Source organism: Schistocerca nitens, chromosome 9 (genome assembly GCF_023898315.1).
Source record: "Schistocerca nitens isolate TAMUIC-IGC-003100 chromosome 9, iqSchNite1.1, whole genome shotgun sequence".
NCBI classification, from domain to species: domain Eukaryota; kingdom Metazoa; phylum Arthropoda; class Insecta; order Orthoptera; family Acrididae; genus Schistocerca; species Schistocerca nitens.
This window is the reverse complement of record NC_064622.1, coordinates 316,558,293-316,578,701: the sequence shown is the minus strand read 5'-3', so window position 1 is coordinate 316,578,701 and position 20,409 is coordinate 316,558,293. Positions and strand designations below refer to the sequence as shown.

Genomic DNA, 20,409 nt, shown 5'->3' with positions numbered 1-20,409 from the left:
TGGATCGAGTCGACATGCCTAGGGCCTGCGAGTATATCAACTGTGGAAGGAGTAGACGGACAAATCCCGAACTAAAAATGTTCAAAGATAAAGAAAGGTCACGGGAGTGGATTTTATGTTCAGGTAAATCAATAAATTAGTTACGAGTAAGAATTAATAAAGAGCCCTAAGCATTCGATCCTATCTAAATTTTGTCGATCTTATATACTGATATAACGTGGCAGCCCTTCCTGTACAAGAATCGTATCATACAATTTTTAAATGAAATCTTTGCTGCGATTTGGACTTTTTAAAACTGTTTATTCGCTTCACTATCGTAAATTTGGCTGTAGAGGTATTTTTGTGTGCAATGTGAAAACTGAAACCAATATAACATATGGATAACAAAATGTAAAGCATAGTGTGGTAACATTTGGTAAACAATTTAAGAAGCATTACCTTACAAGACCTTTCCCTTGGTACTTGAAAATGGCTGTAGAGCTGAAATCGCAACAGTGAAATAAATGGATAATAGCCGTCATCTAACTGCTAGGTCACCGGTCCCTCTAAATCCTGGTATATACTAGAGCGAACGAAGTGGAGCAGTGTAAAACCTCGTTTACACTGCTGCAAACGAGTATTCATAGACAGTTCGCCAATGTTCACTGCCATTCGTTTATCCTTATGAACATACTTATGAACAAGCGTTTATACTGTAATGAAGGGAGGAGAATAGAAGAGAACGAGCATAACGTGCAAACTATAGACGCTGCATATTTTAATTTTTTTTTATTTGTGCGCTAATAATCCTCACACAGCTTTCACTCGAAAACAACACTACTTACATTAACAGGTCTGCACGAGTGCGGATATCCCAAGTAATAACTGCGTTGCAGATAAAAGCGTACGTCTGTTGCGAATATTTGCGGGTTATCTTCAAACTGTACAAAGTAAATTTTTAACATAGTTATGAGTTGCCGTCTGTGGCTCTTCAAAGTTGACACCGCCAAAATATGCTCGAAAAACACGCTTTCACTTGTATATTACCGCGTTTGCAGCCCCTTTCAACAACAATCCAAAATTCATCGTTTTGTGCCACTCTTATATCATTTACGATAAGTTACATGCAAAGACAAAGAATTTAAATTTGAAATGACTGTCACTGAAATATGTCCAGCCTTAATTCCCATCATAACTGAGTGCGGATTTTGAAAACTTTCTAGAGTTAACCTGCACGTGGAGATCTTTTTTACCACCATAATCCGTATCAGAAGAGTTGTATAGCAAAGCGGAAATAGACGGCATGGAAGGCGAGTGTAAAACCTATGCGACTACAATACAGTCTGCATTTAAACAGTAACTCGCGAGAAATGTTTGTGTGTTACTTTTCATTTATTTCATTTCGCATACGATTGTGAGAAATAAACTTGGTTTGTAGAATTACAGGAGCTAATCTACGAGGGCTATCCACACAGTAAATTACGTTTTGGAATTAAAAATAAATGAAGTATTGAATTTTTTTTATTATATACAGATGAAAGCCACACTTAAATACTACATTTCTACATAGTTGCCATTTAAATTAAGGCACTTATCGTAGCGATGGACGAGCTTGGAAATTCCTTCGTCGTAAAATTCGGCCGCCTGCGCCTTCAACCACGTGGCTACCTCTTCATGAAGCTATGTGTCGTCATCAAAACGCTGCATATCCAAGCACTTCTTCATTGCTGGGAATAAGTGGAAGTCGCTCGGTGCCAGGTCGGGACTACGGCGGATGAGGAAACAACTCCCACTTAAAAGATTCGAGAACTTCACGAGTGGCATTTGCCGTGTGGGCCCGGGAGTTGTCGTGAATCGGCAAGATCTTTGAGCCCAACTTTCCCCTGCGCTTGTTTTGTATTGCTCTTATGAGGTAGTGCAGAGTTTGGCAATACCTTTGAGAGTTTATTGTAGTGCCTCCTTCCAGGACATCCACAAAAATCACACCTTTTCTGTCCCAAAAGACAGTCATTAGTTGGTTGAAGGCGCAGGCGGCCGAATTTTACGACGAAGGAATTTCCAAGCTCGTCCATCGCTACGATAAGTGCCTTAATTTAAATGGCAACTATGTAGAAAAGTAGTACGTAAGTGTGGCTTTCATCTGTATATAATAAAAAAAATTCCAATACTTTATTTATTTTTAATTCCAAAACATAATGTACTTTGTGGATAGCCCTCGTACATTCTTATATTGAAAATTCGGGAAAAACCACAGCCGATCATGAGCTACAGTCAGCAGTGTGACGAATGCATTTCGTGCGCAGCGCTCTAGCCGAGCGCAAATCAGCGTCATTCACGTCACCGAAGATACAGCGTTGCCAATTCCGCGACATGGACAGGTCAGTTAGCATTGTAGCGTCGCCTGCGACATCTGTTGACCGACGGGAAAACTATTTTTAAGGTTGCCTGTTCCGCCGTAAGGACGGTCAATCTGTTTCTTACGTGATCTGGGATGGTACTATACTGTAAAGTTTCAATTAGGTAAAAATAAATTAGTTTAGTGAAATAAAAAAAAATGAAGGAAAGAGCTACCGCCACTTATAAAGTCAACACTTTTACCTTCAAACGCTTTACAGTCGTGATATGAGAGAGTCTCAGTGCAGCCCAGGTTCAAAGGAGATTTATAGTTCAATCTCTACCAATTTGGAAGCTGTGTTTTAAGGCATTAACGGGCACATTTATCGTTTTATTCCTAGGTGTTCCACCTGGTTCGATGTCATCCTCGTATGGTTATCTTGTTTACCTCTGCATATCTGCTACTCCTCGTAACTTTGTTAATCAGGATTACATACCCCTGTCAACCCTTTTCTTATTTTCCCTTATCTGCTTCATCCCGTCGTATGACAGCTCTTCTTGCGTGCCGTGACATGTGTCCCACTAATTCGGCCTTTCTTCTGTTAGATAGAGTCCAGAGACTCCTTCTATCGTCTATTTTATTTCTTGCTGATTTCATACTCCGTCAATCCACCTAAATTTTTACATTTAACAACATATGAAATAAATGAAATTGCTTGTACCTACTCCCTATGGCTGATATTTCATTAGAACGGCGTGCTATGGACGTTCAGTGTCAATAACTTATACATCAATAATATGTCTCTTCAAGAGAATACTGCTTTGGCAATCCCTGGCTGATCATTTGTTTTTCCTTCCTATGGCGATCCTTTTCTTTATTAGTTAGAGATATCCTCCATCTTTTCTTTACTGTATCCTTCTAAACTGTGTTCCATATTGTAACAATATTCATCTTTTTCTTAGCTTTTTTTTATCCTTAATCCAAATTGACTGCTCTACACGCTGACCATTAAATTTAGTAGTTTTAACAACATACATAGTGTTAAAAAAGTGTCAAGCATTGTGAGAGGAGGCAGCAACAATGAAAACAACAGAAAAGTCCGATAAACATGTGCTGTGAACTGCGTATCTTAAGAGCTTCATCTTCGCTACTGTGAAACACCTGTTCCATTGAGGAAGTGTTGACAGCTCTTAAGGCATGCTTTTTAGAAGCTGTGTTAACTAGACATTCTCTTTCTTATTTTCATCCACACTAACACTATGGAAAGCAAGGAGGATGTAAGAGAAGAGACGTTTTTGAAAGAGTCGAAGATAAACAAGTGCTAATAGCTCGTAATATAAGCATTTTATAGCCTACATTTATCAGACCTTTTTTCTTGCTTTGATGGTTATTACCACCAGTCGAAATATTCGACACATTTTTTAACACTCTGTATACACGTTGCTAATGAATCACCTGTCTCTGTTCGCCTAGTTCATTTGACCTTTCCTAAAGGTTAGTTTCAGGGTATCATTTGTTGCTTCTCTATTCAACGCAATCCATCAGCTTTGAATAGCTGTTCATAACTAGGCACGGAATTAGTGAAGCTGGCATGCCTTTGCCTATCTGGTACCTTGATTGGCCTTATATAGAGAGAACCTGTAAATTATATTTGTCCCTGTAACTCGATGGAATTTGGGAACTTTTCCTCTTGATATTCTTCTTTCGTAAAAGGCATCTGTTTTTGCATGCTCTGTTTTCTGCGGTAAGTTTGCATTTGATCTCTCCACCTCTTTTAATCGACGCTTTCGTCTTTTCCCTGTTGATCGATAATTCATTGATTTACACTTTTCATTTTTATTGAGTTTCGTAATTTGATCACTCTGTTCCTTTAAATACTCCATGATCTGTTCGTATGTGCCCTTAAATCCTAACTATTTTCTGAGTGCAGTATTCCCTACTGCTGTTCTTGAAAACCTCAGCTCCCTGCTTCGTCCATATCCGTCATTGTCTAAGTCACAATGATATAAAATATTCATGGTATAGCCACTGTTTTGTCGAACGTCGTTAGTATTTCAGTCCTTACCATTTTATTTAGTACTATGAATGCCGTCTGATTAATATAACTAACTCTTTCAGTAATTCTGGTACATCTTCTTCGTTTGTAATGGAGATGGTGTTTTGCAACCTTTAAAACCCATGACTTTTGTTATTTTTGATTTGGGATTGTTGAGTTACAGCTCTTGGAAGCTGTATTCGATTTATTAATGATTTTTGAAGGGTGTTCTTTGCGTTAACTGTAACCAGTTAGTCATCAGCAAAGAATATTTCCATTAGTTAATTTCGTTGATCAATATTATTGGTGCAGAGCTCTACTTCTTTCAGTCATTATTTCCATAATTCACCAACACAGTTATTAAAAGGTACTAGACACAGTGTATCAATGTCGTAACCCTAGACTTTTGGCTACTTTAAAATTCTCTTTTCAGGCAGTGGAAATTAGAGTCTTGGTACATCTCTTAGCGAGAGCTGTGGTATGCCTCTCCTGCCTATCGTGTCAACGTAGTCAAAGGCTTTCAAGTGGTCTGTAAACATCAGGACTTTTTCTCTATTAAATTCTACATAGTTTTCAATAATTGAGCCGACAACAATTAGTCTTTCCCAACAGGACCTACCTTTCATGAACCCAATCTGCCTCTCCAACAAGACACTTTCTAAAATTACTGCAAGTCTTTGTATTACTATATTTAAAATTATTTTACATCCACTGTTGAGAAAAGAAATAGCTTTATAATTTTCAGTGTTTCTCCTCTTCTTCCCTAAATATAGGTGACACTATGGCTGCTTTCAGACTTTTCGGAATTTCGTTGTTCAGCTGTTCTTGCCGGCTGGAGTGGGCGAGCGGTTCTAGGCGCTACAGTCTGGAACCGCGCAACCGCTACGGTCGCATGTTCGAATCCTGCCTCGGGCATGGATTTGTGTGATGTCCTTAGATTAGTTAGGTTTAAGTAGTTCTAAGTTCTAGGGGACTGATGACCTCAGAAGTTAAGTCCCATAGTGCTCAGAGCCATTTGAACCAATCAGCTGTTGTTGCTGGAAGAACGTTCACATCTCATGAAAGGAGATGGATACTTTATCAGTTCGGTGTTTATGTCGTCACTTTCTGGTGTCCTGTTCTTTTTTATGCAGCACATCCTGTGATTCTGTCCTAACTAGTCTGTTTACACGTACAGGTTATTCTAAGAAATGAAACAAGCAATAAGTGAGACTAATATACCAGGACCCAGTGAGGATTCAAGACCATGCCTTTGGAATCAATAGTGATGGATAAAGTTCGTGGGTGCATTAGGCGTTGCGACCTTGCGCCGTATGAAGGCACATCTGGCGTTGTCGAACAAGATCGACTTGGCGGTCCCGTACTGAACTGCAAATCTTTGTAAATGGTGTACTCAGCGGTCAACATTATTGTAACACAGTACTCCTTCCCCATGTCGACTTTTCAAGCATACGTTCGACTCTTCCTTCATTTGACAATGCGAGACGAGAACGAACAGAGCAGGTTCAAATGGTTCAAATGGCTCTGAGCACTATGGGACTTAACCTCTGAGGTCATCAGTCCCCTAGAACCTAGAACTACTTAAACCTAACTAACCTAAGGACATCACACACATCCGTGCCTGAGGCAGGATTCGAACCTGCAACGGTAGCGGTCGCGTGGTTCCAGACTGAAGCGCCTAGAACCACTCAGCCACAACGGCAGGCGAACAGAGCAGGTGCAAGAGCTATTTGTAAGACAGACTATTCCGCAAATACACTGGCCTGCCTATTTCCCCTATATTTATCCCATCTAGCACGTGCGGGATGAGTTGGGGTGGCGTGTTGCAGCATGTCTACATGCAGTAGTAGTAGTAGTAGTAGTAGTAACAGCAGCAAAAACAACAACCACAACAACAACAACCAACAGTTGTCAACCGAGCTGGTCGAGGAACTGAATCCTCCACAATAAGAACTGCTTATCAACCTTATGAACAGCATGAGAGCACATTGCGGAGAATTCTTTGCCGTCCGTGGTGATCACACACCATTTTAAGAACGACAGGATGTTAGTACTGGTCAAGAGACCACCATGAATCGCGGTGACTTCAGGGTAATTACTGTATATCATTGCCAGCGGATGGTGCTTTTGTAGTGAGAGTCGCTAATTCTCGATCACGGGGCCGGACGTGTCTCGGATTTTCTCCGCTCGAAACTAGGCGTATTTGTGTTATCATCATTATTTCATCATCATCGAGATGAAAGTCGTCGAAATGGCGTCGAACAGAAAGAATTGCGCCAGGCAGCCTAACTCCCCAGAGGAGTCTCCCGGAGAAATAAGCCGCACGCGTATTTTCTTTGAATAAAACTATCATTTCTGTTCGTCTCATTTTGTGTTTCTTTCCATTATGTACTATCGTGTAGCGATTCTTCCTACGAGGGAGTGCTGAAAACTAATACATCAGAATTTCTTATGTAAAAACTCCTACAGCTACTTTAAGTAAAAATAAAAAACGTTATCAACATCGTACATTTTGGTTTTTCATGTCTACGTATTCGCAGCCCTCTGCCGCTATAGGGCTACGAATTGTAGCGTGTAACAAGGCGGTGCGTAACGTAGCAGTATCGCTGCGTGAGAAAGAGCGTGCTGTAATCGAGTTTGGAATTCAAAGAGTTAGTCCACACATGGATCATCCTCTCTTTCAGCATGACAATTCCAGGACAGACAGGAGCGCTGCGGCGCTACAGCAATCCACTGTTTTACGTAAATTGTCATCGATCATCCTCAACGCAGTCCCGAATTGGCACTATCCCATTTTCAACGTTTCCCAAAACCTCTCGTCGCCATGGAGGCTATGCTGAGAAATAAATATGTAGTCACGAAGAATAAGGATGTAGAATTATAAGCTTTGTTTTATTTGAAGTTTTCAAGCAAAAATTTCGGAACTACTGCTTTTCAGCACACCCTCGTATATATGGTCCAAGTCTCACCGAGTTATGTTACTTAACAGTGATACATCATACTTTCGTCCTTAAGTTTAGCGCACCAGTGTATCTACGTTACTGAACGATTGTCACGGTTCATAGCTCACGAGTGCTATTCCTCCTTTTGAGTTGCCTATCTCAAGTTCCAGGGGAAACTCACATTTTATTTTTAACGTTTCTCCGAACTTGCTGATCGAATTTAAAACACTGTCATTATCTACTAAATAAGAGGTGCAATCTTATGTTAAATGTCCGACAGAATAAAACAAATATTGTAGTTGGGAACTGTGTACATGTTTTGATATAACATAACTCGATATGTGCAGGTACATTAATCCGGAATTTGAAAATGAGAGCCCTTAGTGACATGCAACAAAGTTACACACAATTTCAAACATTTGCGAAACTTTTTTTCTCGCTAACACTTGCAACAAAATAATGAAAGGGAATCATTTCGTCGATTAGTACATTTTCGCTGTTTATGCAATAAAACAGGCGCATTCAGAATGTCGTTTTAATTTGTTACTTCACTACTAACTGTACTCGAAACACATTTTTCCAACAGTATATCTATACACCAGTGAATGTATCTGCAAAATTATATAGTTGTTCTGGACGCAGTTCAGGAAACATGGCGTCATAAACATTGATACGCGTGAAAAACTGGCTTTTGCTTAAAATGGAGCGCGTATTACCGAGGTTATACTCATCCAGTGTTTGATACTGTAAGTACTCGCCGACTTCCACCAAACTTTAAAAATACTTGCAAAACTTCTGTAAACTTTTTTCTCGCTGACATGCTTAAGGGGAGACGGAAGGGAAGTGGGCTTCAAAAATTCGATTTTCAGATTTTAGCATATTTTTAATGTATGGTCTTTCCTGCGTGAAACAGTTTTTGTATTATATAAATACGACCATTTTTCCGTGAGATACGATGGTTTTCCTGACGCTGTGTGCAATCTGGGAGCGGTGACAGCAAGGCTTATGACCGCGCATGTGCAGAGCAACCCTATGGTCCTTATGTCATAATTTCTAAATTAGAGTGCATTGGGCATGTCCAGAAGAGAATGGGGTCCAGGTTGAGAAGACTATAGAAAGAAAATTCCAAAATAGTATTGGAAGATAGTAATAAGATAGGTGGTAAAGGTAGCCCGACAAATGTCGAAGTAGATAGGTTACAGAATTTCTATGGCTTGGCCATAATAAGAAATGTAGGGATTTTAGAAAACATGAAAAAAGCTGTATGGGCTATCTTTTTCCATAAGCTTTCCACAAATGAAATTCCAGTGCACGGTCTTTGCCCAAATGATCCTTACACTTGGTGGAAGTACAGGAGAAGTGCCAGATATGACCACAAACATTCTTTACCTACATCAGTAATGAATGAAATTAAACCCATATTTAGAGACCTTTGTAAAAATACCTTGCTGAAGAAGTGTCTCCATAGGAAAACCCAAAATTTAAACGAATTTGTGAATTCTGTTTCTTCAACTTACAACCCTCAAGTTTGGTGTTTAGGATACTATTTTATGCTTCAATGATGGTGTGATCAGAAAACTGGATGTTTTGGAATTATTCGGCATTAAATCTAGTGGAAATATTGCATAATCGTTGGTGCAAATAAATGAAAAAGGAATCCGCAAAAGCTGATATTGCTAATTCAAAATTCTCAAAAGAAGCCAGACAGAAAAGAAGAGGGACAAAGAGCAGAAAAGCTGATCAGTATGATTCAGATGATTCTCAGTATGGTGCAGGAAAATATTAGTGGTAAGTAATTCTTATCAATAACTGTAGTAGAGTTGCAATATTAAACTTTAAATGGTTTGCCGGCCGCGGTGGCCGTGCGGTTCTGGCGCTGCAGTCCGGAGCCGCGGGACTGCTACGGTCGCAGGTTCGAATCCTGCCCCGGGCATGGGCGTGTGTGATGTCCTTAGGTTAGTTAGGTTTAAGTAGTTCTAAGTTCTAGGGGACTTATGACCTAAGATGTTGAGTCCCATAGTGCTCAGAGCCATTTGAACCATTTTTAAACTGATTTTTTTCAAAACTACATTTCTTTTACTTTCAGTTACCATTGTTTGGTAAACTAATCGGGTTAGAAAAATGAAATTTGGTCAATTTGTACTGCAGATCGTAATATGTTGTTATAAGTAAATTGAGAACCACCAAACAACCAGAAACTGTTTTATAATAATTAATGTACAAAAAAAGTTAAATTTTACTTGTGAAAGTATAAAAAAATTTTCTTCAAAACCACAACAGGTATTATGTTCATTTTACTTGTAAATTGAGGCATATGTGTTATATACAGGATGTCCCAGCTATCTTGTCCACCCAAAATATCTCTGGAACAATAACAACTATTGGAAAACTACTTTCACCGGTATCAACGTAGGGCTGGGGCCCATGAATGTACATATTTGGAAACATTCTAAAACGAAAGCATATGTGTTTTTTAACACAAACTTATGTTTTTTAAATGGACCTTCTATATTTTTTTCTTCAGCAATCCATAGCATGACAAAGCACATACGCAATGGGGTTGATTGCATCGCAATATTCCCATTACATCCCGAGATATTGAGACGCGAAGTTGACGCTTGAAACACCCGACAAGCGCTGCTAGCGCACGTCCTGAGGCTCAGGCGTGAACCCCATGCTGCCCGTAATCGCGATGTGATTGACATGTGTAATCACTCCTCCATACTTACCAAGAGGTCCGAAACGAATAATACGGTCTGCTGCCATCAACTGTCCTAAGCACATAATGGTTTCCATCTTGCACGTTTTACGTATCTACGTACACAATATGAACCAGTACCGATCGGTGTACACCCGTCGGGTTGTCTTATTTATCCTGCACACCCAAAATAAGGTTTATCTAATGCGTTATATGACCCATTGTGCCTGTCGCGCAGGGCCTGGCTCTACCTAGTCAAGTGTCCAACGTAATTCCCACTACTGCCACAGTTACCATTTCCCCTTGTTTATGATTTGCGACCCATGCAAACTCCTGTACTCCACCACCCTCCGAGCATCCCATTTGTTGTTGCTTTGGTGTGCAGTACACCGCTTGCCAGTGTAGTCGTGCATCAGAGTAATCCAGTGACGGCACGGAGGTAGTACACATTGTGAGTAAACGTTGTGTTATGGAACTTATACTGTACAGTATAATGTATACACATGAAGATATGGTAGAAATGTTGCTGATCTGTGGAGAATGTACGTTGACGGGAAATACGTTATGAGATTGCTTCTTTGTTGATAGTACTGTTAGCGAACATTATGATTATTAAGTTAATATGTCTGTTTTCTACCCTACTCTACATACCTGTACTGTACTCTGTTGTAGGTGGACGAAATCCTGTTCAGGCAGAACGACTGTACAGAAGACGATTCCCTGACAAGCCATCGCCTTCGCACCGAATGGTTGGTCGTCTCAAATCTCGTCTACGTGAAGTTGGTGTGTCGAAATCAAGTGCACAGCGTATTCTTCAACGTCATAAATTTCATCCTTACCATGTTCATTTACACCAGGATCTTCATGGAAATGACTTCCGCAATAGGGTAACATTTTGTCGGTGGGCTCAGCAAAAACTTCTGACTAATCCAAATTTTTTTTTTGCAGATGTTCTCTTTACCGACGAGGCATCATTCTCCAACAAAGGAATTGTCAATATGTGGAATATGCATTATTGGTCCGCAGACAATCCAAAATGGCTCCGTCAGGTAGAGCATCAACGTCCGTGGAAAGTTAATGTTTGGTGTGGGATTATTGGAGATACCATTATCGGGCCTTTCTTTATAAATGGCAGACAATAATCCAGATTGATGCGACACAATCTTCCTGTTCTCTTTGACACCGTACCTCTGAACCGGAGAATGGTCATGTGGTATCAGCATGACGGATGCCCTGCACATAACGCCTTACGAGCACGACGACTTCTGAACCGTAAGTTCCCTGGCAGGTGGATTGGACGAGGCGGCCCAGTTAGGTGGCCTGCCCGATCTCCGGACCTTACACCGCTGGATTATTTTCTTTGGGGAGCTGTGAAGGATGCTGTTTACTAACATGAACAAACAACACCAGAGGACATGAAGCAACGCATTATTGATGCTTGTACAGCCATCAAACAGGAAACAGTAGCACGAAGTAGGGCATCCTTCATCCGCAGAGTGACCATAAGTATGCAAGCCAATGGGCATCACTTTGAGCATGAGATGTGAACGCTATGTTTAGTATGTAGTGCTGGTATCACAGTGGAAGTTTCTACAAAGGGCCATTTTACCCAGTGATATTAAGAAACATTTGTTTGCAACAATTTGTCATTTAACGCATTAGATAAACATAACATTGACAATTATGTGATAATAAAACTAATTGGTTAAACATGTTTACATTCATCTTCTATGTCGTACCTGAACTTCCCAAATCAAAACACTTTTACCTAAACAACGGTAAAACTTTTAGTCCACTTGCTCGTTTCACTAAAACCATCAACATGAATTTTACTATTACGAGTGAATGATTAACTGTCACTCGCGCTAGATCTACAGTAAAGTAAAGTTTTAACGTTGAACGGCATTACGTTTTTAGTAACGGATTAACGATAAGCGAAGTTAACTTTGTGACTAACGTTGTGGTACACAGATGTGTTACAGAACCGCATCACCCCTAGCCTATGGGATAAATACCTGCTGGAATGTACGACGTTAATGCCGGATGGCAGCAGACCGTATTATTCGTTTCGGACCTCTTGATAAGTATGGAACTGTGATTACGCATGTCAATCACATTGCGATTACGGGCAGCATGGGGTTCACGCCTGAGCCGCAGGACGTGCACTAGCAGCGCATGTCGGGTGTTTCAAGCGTCAACTTCGCGTCTTAATATCTCGGGATGTAATGGGAATATTGCGATGCAATCAACGCCATTTTGTATGTGTTTTGTCATGCTATGGATTGCTGAAGAAAAAATATAGGAGGTACATTTAAAAAAAAAACATAATTTTGTGTTAAAAAACACATATGCTTTCGTTTTAGAATATTTCCAAATATGTACATTCATGGGCCCCAGCCCTACATTGATACCGGTGAAAGTCGTTTTCCAATAGCTGTTATTGTTCCAGAGATATTTTGGGTGGACAAGATAGCTGGGACACCCTGTATACAGGGTGTTACAAAAAGGTAATCACTCCAGGCAAATGCCGGGATGGTTCCTCTGAAAGGGCACGGCCGACTTCCTTCCCCATCCTTCCCTAATTCGATGAGACCGATGACCACGCTGTCTGGTCTCCTTCCCCAAACAACCAACCAACCAACAAAAAGGTACGGCCAAACTTTCAGGAAACATCCCTCACACACAAAGAAAGAAAATATCTTATGTGGACATGTGTCCGGAAACGCTTACTTTCCATGTTAGAGCTCATTTTATTACTTCTCTTCAAATCACATTAATCATGAAATGGAAACACACAGCAACAGAGCGTACCAGCGTGACTTCAAACACTTTGTTACAGGAAATGTTCAAAATGTCCTCCGTTAGCGAGGATACATGCATCCACCCACCGTCGCATGTAATCCCTGATGCGCTGATGCACTCCCTGGAGAATGGCGTATTGTATCACAGCCGTCCACAATACGAGCACGAAGAGTCTCTACATTTGGTACCGGGGTTGCGTAGACAAGAGCTTTCAAATACTCCCATAAATGAAAGTCAAGAGGGTTGTGGTCAGGAGAGCGTGGAGGCCATGGAATTTGTCCCTCTCTACCAATCCATCGGTCACCGAATCTGTTGTTGAGAAACGTACGAACACTTCGACTGAAATGTGCAGGAGCTCCATCGTGCATGAACCACATGTTGTGTCGTACTTGTAAAGGCACATGTTCTAGCAGGACAGGTAGAGTATCCCGTATGAAATCATGATAACGTACTCCATTGTGCGTAGGTGGAAGAACATACTGACGAATCTAAAATGAGCTCTAAAATGGAAATTAAGCGTTTCCGGACACATGTCCACATAACATCTTTTCTTTATTTGTGTGTGAAGAATGTTTCCTGAAAGTTTGGCCGTACCTTTTTGTAACACCCTGTATATGCAGTAAAAATTTCATTGTTTTATCACTTATAGTTCATTTGAGAAATGTAACTATTCAAAGGGTAAAATAGCATTGGCAGAATAGGGAAAAAATTGCCTTCCGTCTCCCTTAACGCCAAAGTACTTCACAGGCTAACTCAATTGAAAAGTAATCAGAAGTTTGAAGCTGTCTCAAAAATTAACATTTGATTCTTTGAAGAATCGTGTGTTTGACTAGTTCATTATCTAAAATTTGGGACTATTTCTGGGCTTGAACAGTTTCAGTATTAGCTGCTCTTTCAGGTTTGCAACCATCACAATAAAATAACATATCTTTTTCCTGGCAACTATTTTAGCACACCAAGTGTGAAGAAGTACACTACTGTTGAGGAACTTAAATATTTGCTCCTCCGGCCAGTTTCCTTGCTTCGGCGGAACCAGGACTTATCACTTTCGGTTTTGTCAGTTTCAGTTTCTTTGAAACATACGTTTTTCTTAGATTCTTTGTTATGGAGAACTAACAGTGACCTTAACAACAGGTGGTGTTTCTCTGCTTCTTACTCTTTTTTTGTAGAGTTCTCACTGGGGTGATTTATTGAGGCCTACTGACACTTCCCTACTACAGGGTTATTTTATATTTGAAATGAGGGACTGAGGAGCGTGCAATTTCCATTTATTTGTCTTTATTATTCAGGGAGTTGTTGACTTGCCTGGTCACTCATTTGTTCTTCCTGGTTTCTTGTTTCTGACTACTGGTAGAATTTAGTCCCTTCGAAATCTGAATGTCGAAAAGTGCTTGGATTCAATGGCCAGATTCTTGTTATGGAGAAACCATTGATAGCATATAGTACGGTTACAGTCATGTCATATGATTCGCCTGACAGCTGATGAATCCCTGACTGATTAACACTAGGTGAGAATTTGTGCGAAGCTATTTGTCACCGGCTTTGCTGAAATAAGCTTTCAGACGCAAATGTAGCGTCTAGTGGCTGAAGCCAATGAGCCATGCGTCGAGACATGCAAAGCGTGAGTACACCATTCTATCTATCTAACGCTATTGCAGGTAAGACATATAGAACCATTAACCTATCGAATCAACTGTTAAACATATATAATGAAAATTATTTTAAAATGCACCAATAGAATATATAGGAAAAGTGATGGTATAATTTACAAGAGGACGACGTACTTTTTAAAAAAAACCTTTTCTGCACAGACTCTACAGTCAATTTGAATTCTACCTTATACTAGCACTGAATAGGTATAATTATGTCCCATATAAGTTATGAATAGACTTTACGTAACTGTAAGAGCACATATGCTTAGCTTAACGAACAAATATTTTCCTCCCCAATACACAAAAAATTTGAACTCTCCCTCACCAAAATTATCAACGATCTGTCGAACTGGTCACGTACAACAGTTAGATACAACCTAATATACATATGAAATATTTTCAAATTTTCAAACTATTACAAGCCTCTAAAAGAAACCTCTGGTAACTGTATTGAATGTTAATATTTCCTTTCTTACACAATAATACACGAAGGGTTTCGTGGTGATTTAATGCCGTTCTCATGTATACATCTATAAAAAATATAATGAGAATAAGAAAATATAATAATGGTAAAAAATAAGGCAATTAAACCTCGCATAGCTAATTTAACATTTGGTCGTTAAAGATAGACGGCCTCTAAGAATTCGGATAGCGTTCGAATTCTCAGATCCACTTGGTTGGTTGCAGAATGAAACATTCAAGATCCAATGGGTAGCAGACGCAGATAGTGTACATGAGCACTGGGAGCCGTGGGTATGGATCTAAAAGCTTGGGCACCAGACCAGGGCGTAACATGTGAACACCCCCACACCTCCCTAGTCCTCAGGAACGAGAAAAAAAGTGTAGTGTTGTCAGACCTTTTCTTTAAATAAAATAATTCAAACGGCGGTATTAAGCACGTTTCTAACAGGGTCGGAATTAGATCTGTTTTGTGGCCGCTTTCAAGTAGCCATTTGCCTACCAAAATACAAAAAATACCCCGATGTCTAGACCACCCTCTACCTACCGGAGGAGCGCCGTTGCTTAAAAAGGAGTTCATACAGGGTGTTTCAAAAGTGACCGGTATATTTGAAACGGCAATAAAAACTAAACGAGCAGCGATAGAAATACACCGTTTGTTGCAATATGCTGGGGACAACAGTACATTTTCAGGCGGACAAACTTTCGAAATTACAGTAGTTACAATTTTCAACAACAGATGGCGCTGCAAGTGATGTGAAAGATATAGAAGACAACGCAGTCTGTGGGTGCGCCATTCTGTACGTCGTCTTTCTGCTGTAAGCGTGTGATGTTCACAACGTGCACGTGTGCTGTAGATAACATGGTTTATTCCTTAGAACAGAGGATTTTTCTGGTGTTGGAATTCCACCGCCTAGAACAGTGTTGTTGCAACAAGACGAAGTTTTCAACGGAGGTTTAATGTAACCAAAGGACCGAAAAGCGATACAATAAAGGATCTGTTTGAAAAATTTCAACGGACTGGGAACGTGACGGATGAACGTGCTGGAAGGGTAGGGCGACCACGTACGGCAACCACAGAGGGCAACGCGCAGCTAGTGCAGCAGGTGATCCAACAGCGGCCTCGGGTTTCCGTTCGCCGTGTTGCAGCTGCGGTCCAAATGACGCCAACGTCCACGTATCGTCTCATGCGCCAGAGTTTACACCTCTATCCATACAAAATTCAAACGCGGCAACCCCTCAGCGCCGCTACCATTGCTGCACGAGAGACATTCGCTAACGATATAGTGCACAGGATTGATGACGGCGATATGCATGTGGGCAGCATTTGGTTTACTGACGAAGCTTATTTTTACCTGGACGGCTTCGTCAATAAACAGAACTGGCGCATATGGGGAACCGAAAAGCCCCATGTTGCAGTCCCATCGTCCCTGCATCCTCAAAAAGTACTGGTCTGGGCCGCCATTTCTTCCAAAGGAATCATTGGCCCATTTTTCAGATCCGAAACGATTACTGCATCACGCTATCACGACACTGCGAACACCTCGTGGTTTATGCAAGATGGTGCCCGACCACATCGCACGGCCGACGTCTTTAATTTCCTGAATGAATATTTCGATGATCGTGTGATTGCTTTGGGCTATCCGAAACATACAGGAGGCGGCGTGGATTGGCCTCCCTATTCGCCAGACATGAACCCCTGTCACTTCTTTCTGTGGGGACACTTGAAAGACCAGGTGTACCGCCAGAATCCAGAAACAATTGAACAGCTGAAGCAGTACATCTCATCTGCATGTGAAGCCATTCCGCCAGACACGTTGTCAAAGGTTTCGGGTAATTTCATTCAGAGACTACGCCATATTATTGCTACACATGGTGGATATGTGGAAAATATCGTACTATAGAGTTTCCCAGACCGCAGCGCCATCTGTTGTTGAAAATTGTAACTACTGTAATTTCGAAAGTTTGTCTGCCTGAAAATGTACTGCTGTCCCAAGCATATTGCAACAAACGGTGTATTTCTATCGCTGCTCGTTTAGTTTTTATTGCCGTTTCAAATATACCGGTCATTTTTGAAACACCCTGTATAAAGGCACAACATATGACCGGAAAAATAAGAAGGTTGAAACAGGATCATGTCTGAAGTTAAATGAGTTGCTTGATGGCTTGGCCTTCATACCTCAAGCATAGTCACGTCTCTATCATGTGGCTTTTGAGGTCATCTGTCGATTTTTCATCCCTGGTGAGTCGTCATATTTTTCTATCCAAATACAGGTCCATTCCGTGTAGTTTCCTTGCTGGGTTTTATTTGAATTCAAGTTCTTATCCGCCAGGGCAAATGTACACTATATGCACCTGCTACCGACTGGAAATTCGGTGTTTCACTTTTAACCATCAAGTTCAAGCGGTTCTGACAGTTCGAACGCGTTACGAAACTTGGGAGAGCGTGCAGCTTTAATAACCCAGTGCTAAATAAGATATGTATTTGCTCCACAATCTTTCTGGTTTAGCTGCCTTTTTTTTCACCACTGAATACCTGGTAATTCTCATTATGTTTTTCGTAGATTATACACGCATGGATACGGTCAAATCATCGCGAATCCGTCCGTGTATGATCCTGTAATAAATGAACTATTAACAGCTAATGCCTCTACCACAAGTTTTTCAGGAGACTTTAATAGTATATTTTTTAAAATTTTAAACATGTTTCTATTATCCATCTAAGGTGTAATGCCCAAACTATAATATCATATGTTCTAAAGCACATTTAGCCCAACATTTAGTATCTACATCTACTTCCACACACCGGGACCCACCGTATGGTGGGTGGCGGAGAGAGTTGCCATGCAGAGGGTCTGCCTGATCTGTTAGTAGTACAATTTGAAAGGTGGTACGATTTGTAAGACTTTACCATAGAGCCGGTGACGACATGTCAGCGGACAAGAACAGATTAAATTGGGACTACAAGAGAGCAAGATGTGCATTATAACAGATGGTAGGTGACTAAATTATGAAGAGCTAGACTGTTATGATAGACTGTTCGTTAGCACCCTGTTTAGTGGTTGGTATTTCAAGTTCTGAAGGCTTCGCTACTCACCGAGCAGGGGCGGCACCCGCCGGTCGGTCGCATCCCGCTCCTCCTGGAGGCGGCTGCTGCTGCCGCTTGCGGGGGCGGAGGCGGGGGCGGCGTCTCCCGCCGCCTCCAGCTCTCCTCACCGGCACCGCGCCGCGCCATCCGGCGTTTTCAGCGATGTTTCCTCTGGAGGTGGTACCCAGCCGTTTGGCTTCACCTGTAAAATAATGAAGGGGTGCTTATTTCACATATACAAAAACTGACTGTAGTCGGACGTCCGAATTTCGTCTCTTCGGGACAGTCTTGCTGCACGGGAAACTGCCTTTCTTCAAGCTGCAAATGATGCATCATTCCTAACACCTCATATTGTCCTCCACTGCCTGAATTTTCCCATAATTGAGGTTTCCGTAAAAGTTAGCTAGCTCAGCTTTGCGATCCAAGATGGATGGCAGCAACTATTTTTTATAACCAGATCAACACTTCCATTGATTACGAAAACAGTGCTCAGAAAGAGACATTTCCGCCATTGGTGTCAACTTATTTTTGTGACGGCCTTCGTAGCGACAACACTTCGCTGTAGAAACGGCCTACGAAGTCACCGCCACACTTTTAATAGCGGGCCGACCGGTCCGCTGGAACAGTGAACAGAAAGATGAAAACCCAAACACTCGGATTAAATGAAAGTCGGTACTTATCTTTATTAACGACGATACAGAACACAGTGGTGAACATTGTCTCTACAGAAATCTGTCTAGTTCGAGTCGGGGCAGCTAGGTCAGCGTCGGCTGACGACAAATAACCACTCTGCTGCGATGTACCCACACTGACTAGCAAGTACACACTGCGGTGGCGAGTATACAACTGAGCGGCAGAATCCAAAACTGTCCTAGCGCTCGCGACTCCAGCGCTTAAGAAGCCATAAGCCAGCGGTGGCGCACGCAGACTTGCGGCGATTTCCTGTATCGCTGGCGCTGCTTATGCGGACGGCGTCCGGACTTTGATGCTGCCAACCTTTTTGGCAGCGGGCTCGGTTGGCATTACTGGCTAGGATATAACACTTATACTAGATCTGACGGATGGTCCAACCCATCTGCAACAGCGGAACAATGAATACTCGGGACGTTCAATATGTAATGCAATTAATTTTCTTTATTAGCCGGTTTCGGTTAAAAAATGTGGTATTTGTAGCGACACATCACGAAATATTCCGCTTCATCCCCTATAGTGCCACGAAGTTCCGACAGGTGAAGGCGCTATGCGTAGCCTTAAAAATGTCGTCGTGACAGAGTTGCCTTCAAAGCAGAAAGCAGTCTTTGAGTCTCTTTTGGCGGGAAACTAGGACATTGCGGATATGCATAGGTCCTTGCAGAGTATCTACGGAGACTTGGCAGTGAACAAAAGCAAGATGAGTCGTTGGCTGAGGCGTCTGTCACCATCGTCAGAAGGTCGCGCAAACCTGACCGATCCCTCACCTGCCGGCCGGCCAGCCGCACACGGCTGTTGCTTCAGCAACGTTGGAACGTGCGGACACCCTCACTCTATCTGATGCAAACTAACTTCTCCTTCAGCATGACAACGCATGGCCTCATATAAGTCCGCGCAGCTTAGAGGAGCTCACAAAACTTCATTCGAGTGTTCTTCCTCATGCTCCCTATAATCCAGATGTCGCACCTTCCGACCTCCATCTATATGGCACAGTGACGAATGCACTCCGCAGAAAGCGGTACGTGGATGAGGAGGAGGTTACTGATCAAGCACGACGTTAGCTCAGACGTTGCCTGCTAGAGCAGTAGTACCCTGCCAGCATGCAGGCCCTCCACAGAGGTGGCTTAAGGTTGTCGCACTGTACGTAGCCCAAAGTGTGGGGAATAATATTGTGTATTGGAATCCTGAATAAAAACAACCTATTTTCAGAAAAAAAGTGATACTTACTGAACGCCCCTTGTACAACTGACCACATCATACCGGACTGTTCGACTTACGAGACCGTCATGAAACAAGGAAGGCAGCAGTTACAGGGCACTCCAACCGACAACGCACTGCATCATCAGGCAAAAATTTGGTTTGTGACTGACGAGAAACAAACTGAAGAGACTCCATCGTTAACTGCCACATTAAATTTTTACGAATGTTCAGCCCACTATGTAGCTCCGCTGCCAACTCCATTATACACAGGGCCGTCTATTCACTTGTTCATAACATGGAAGCACACTACGAGACATTAAGTATACAGACGAGACGTTCCGAATGCCTGGTGTACAGCTTGCCAGGAAGTTGCCACTCCTCAAGCACATGAAATTTTTAGATAAACAAATCTTGTCAGCTGCGTTTGTCAACGTTGGTAATATACAAGACGTGAGAGGCATGCCTTGGACGCAACCGTTCCCCGTTTAATCCAGTTTTAGATCTGAAAAGTGATTAAGTCATCCGACTC

At 41.7% G+C, this 20,409-nt stretch overlaps 1 protein-coding gene across 1 annotated transcript in view; it reads right to left on the bottom strand.

Annotated features, from left to right (window-relative positions):
- The window catches only part of LOC126204214 (GTP-binding protein drn-1-like), a 106,621-nt gene extending 86,683 nt beyond the window's left edge, over nucleotides 1–19,938 (bottom strand). Inside the window, exons 1-3 of the mRNA XM_049938612.1 lie at nucleotides 19,908–19,938; nucleotides 18,000–18,192; nucleotides 4,969–5,060 (exon numbers count right to left, since the gene is read on the bottom strand). Coding sequence (XP_049794569.1) covers nucleotides 4,969–5,060; nucleotides 18,000–18,192; nucleotides 19,908–19,938 — 316 coding nt within the window. The remainder of the gene's footprint in view (nucleotides 1–4,968; nucleotides 5,061–17,999; nucleotides 18,193–19,907) is intronic.
- Nucleotides 19,939–20,409: the final 471 nt, after the last annotated feature.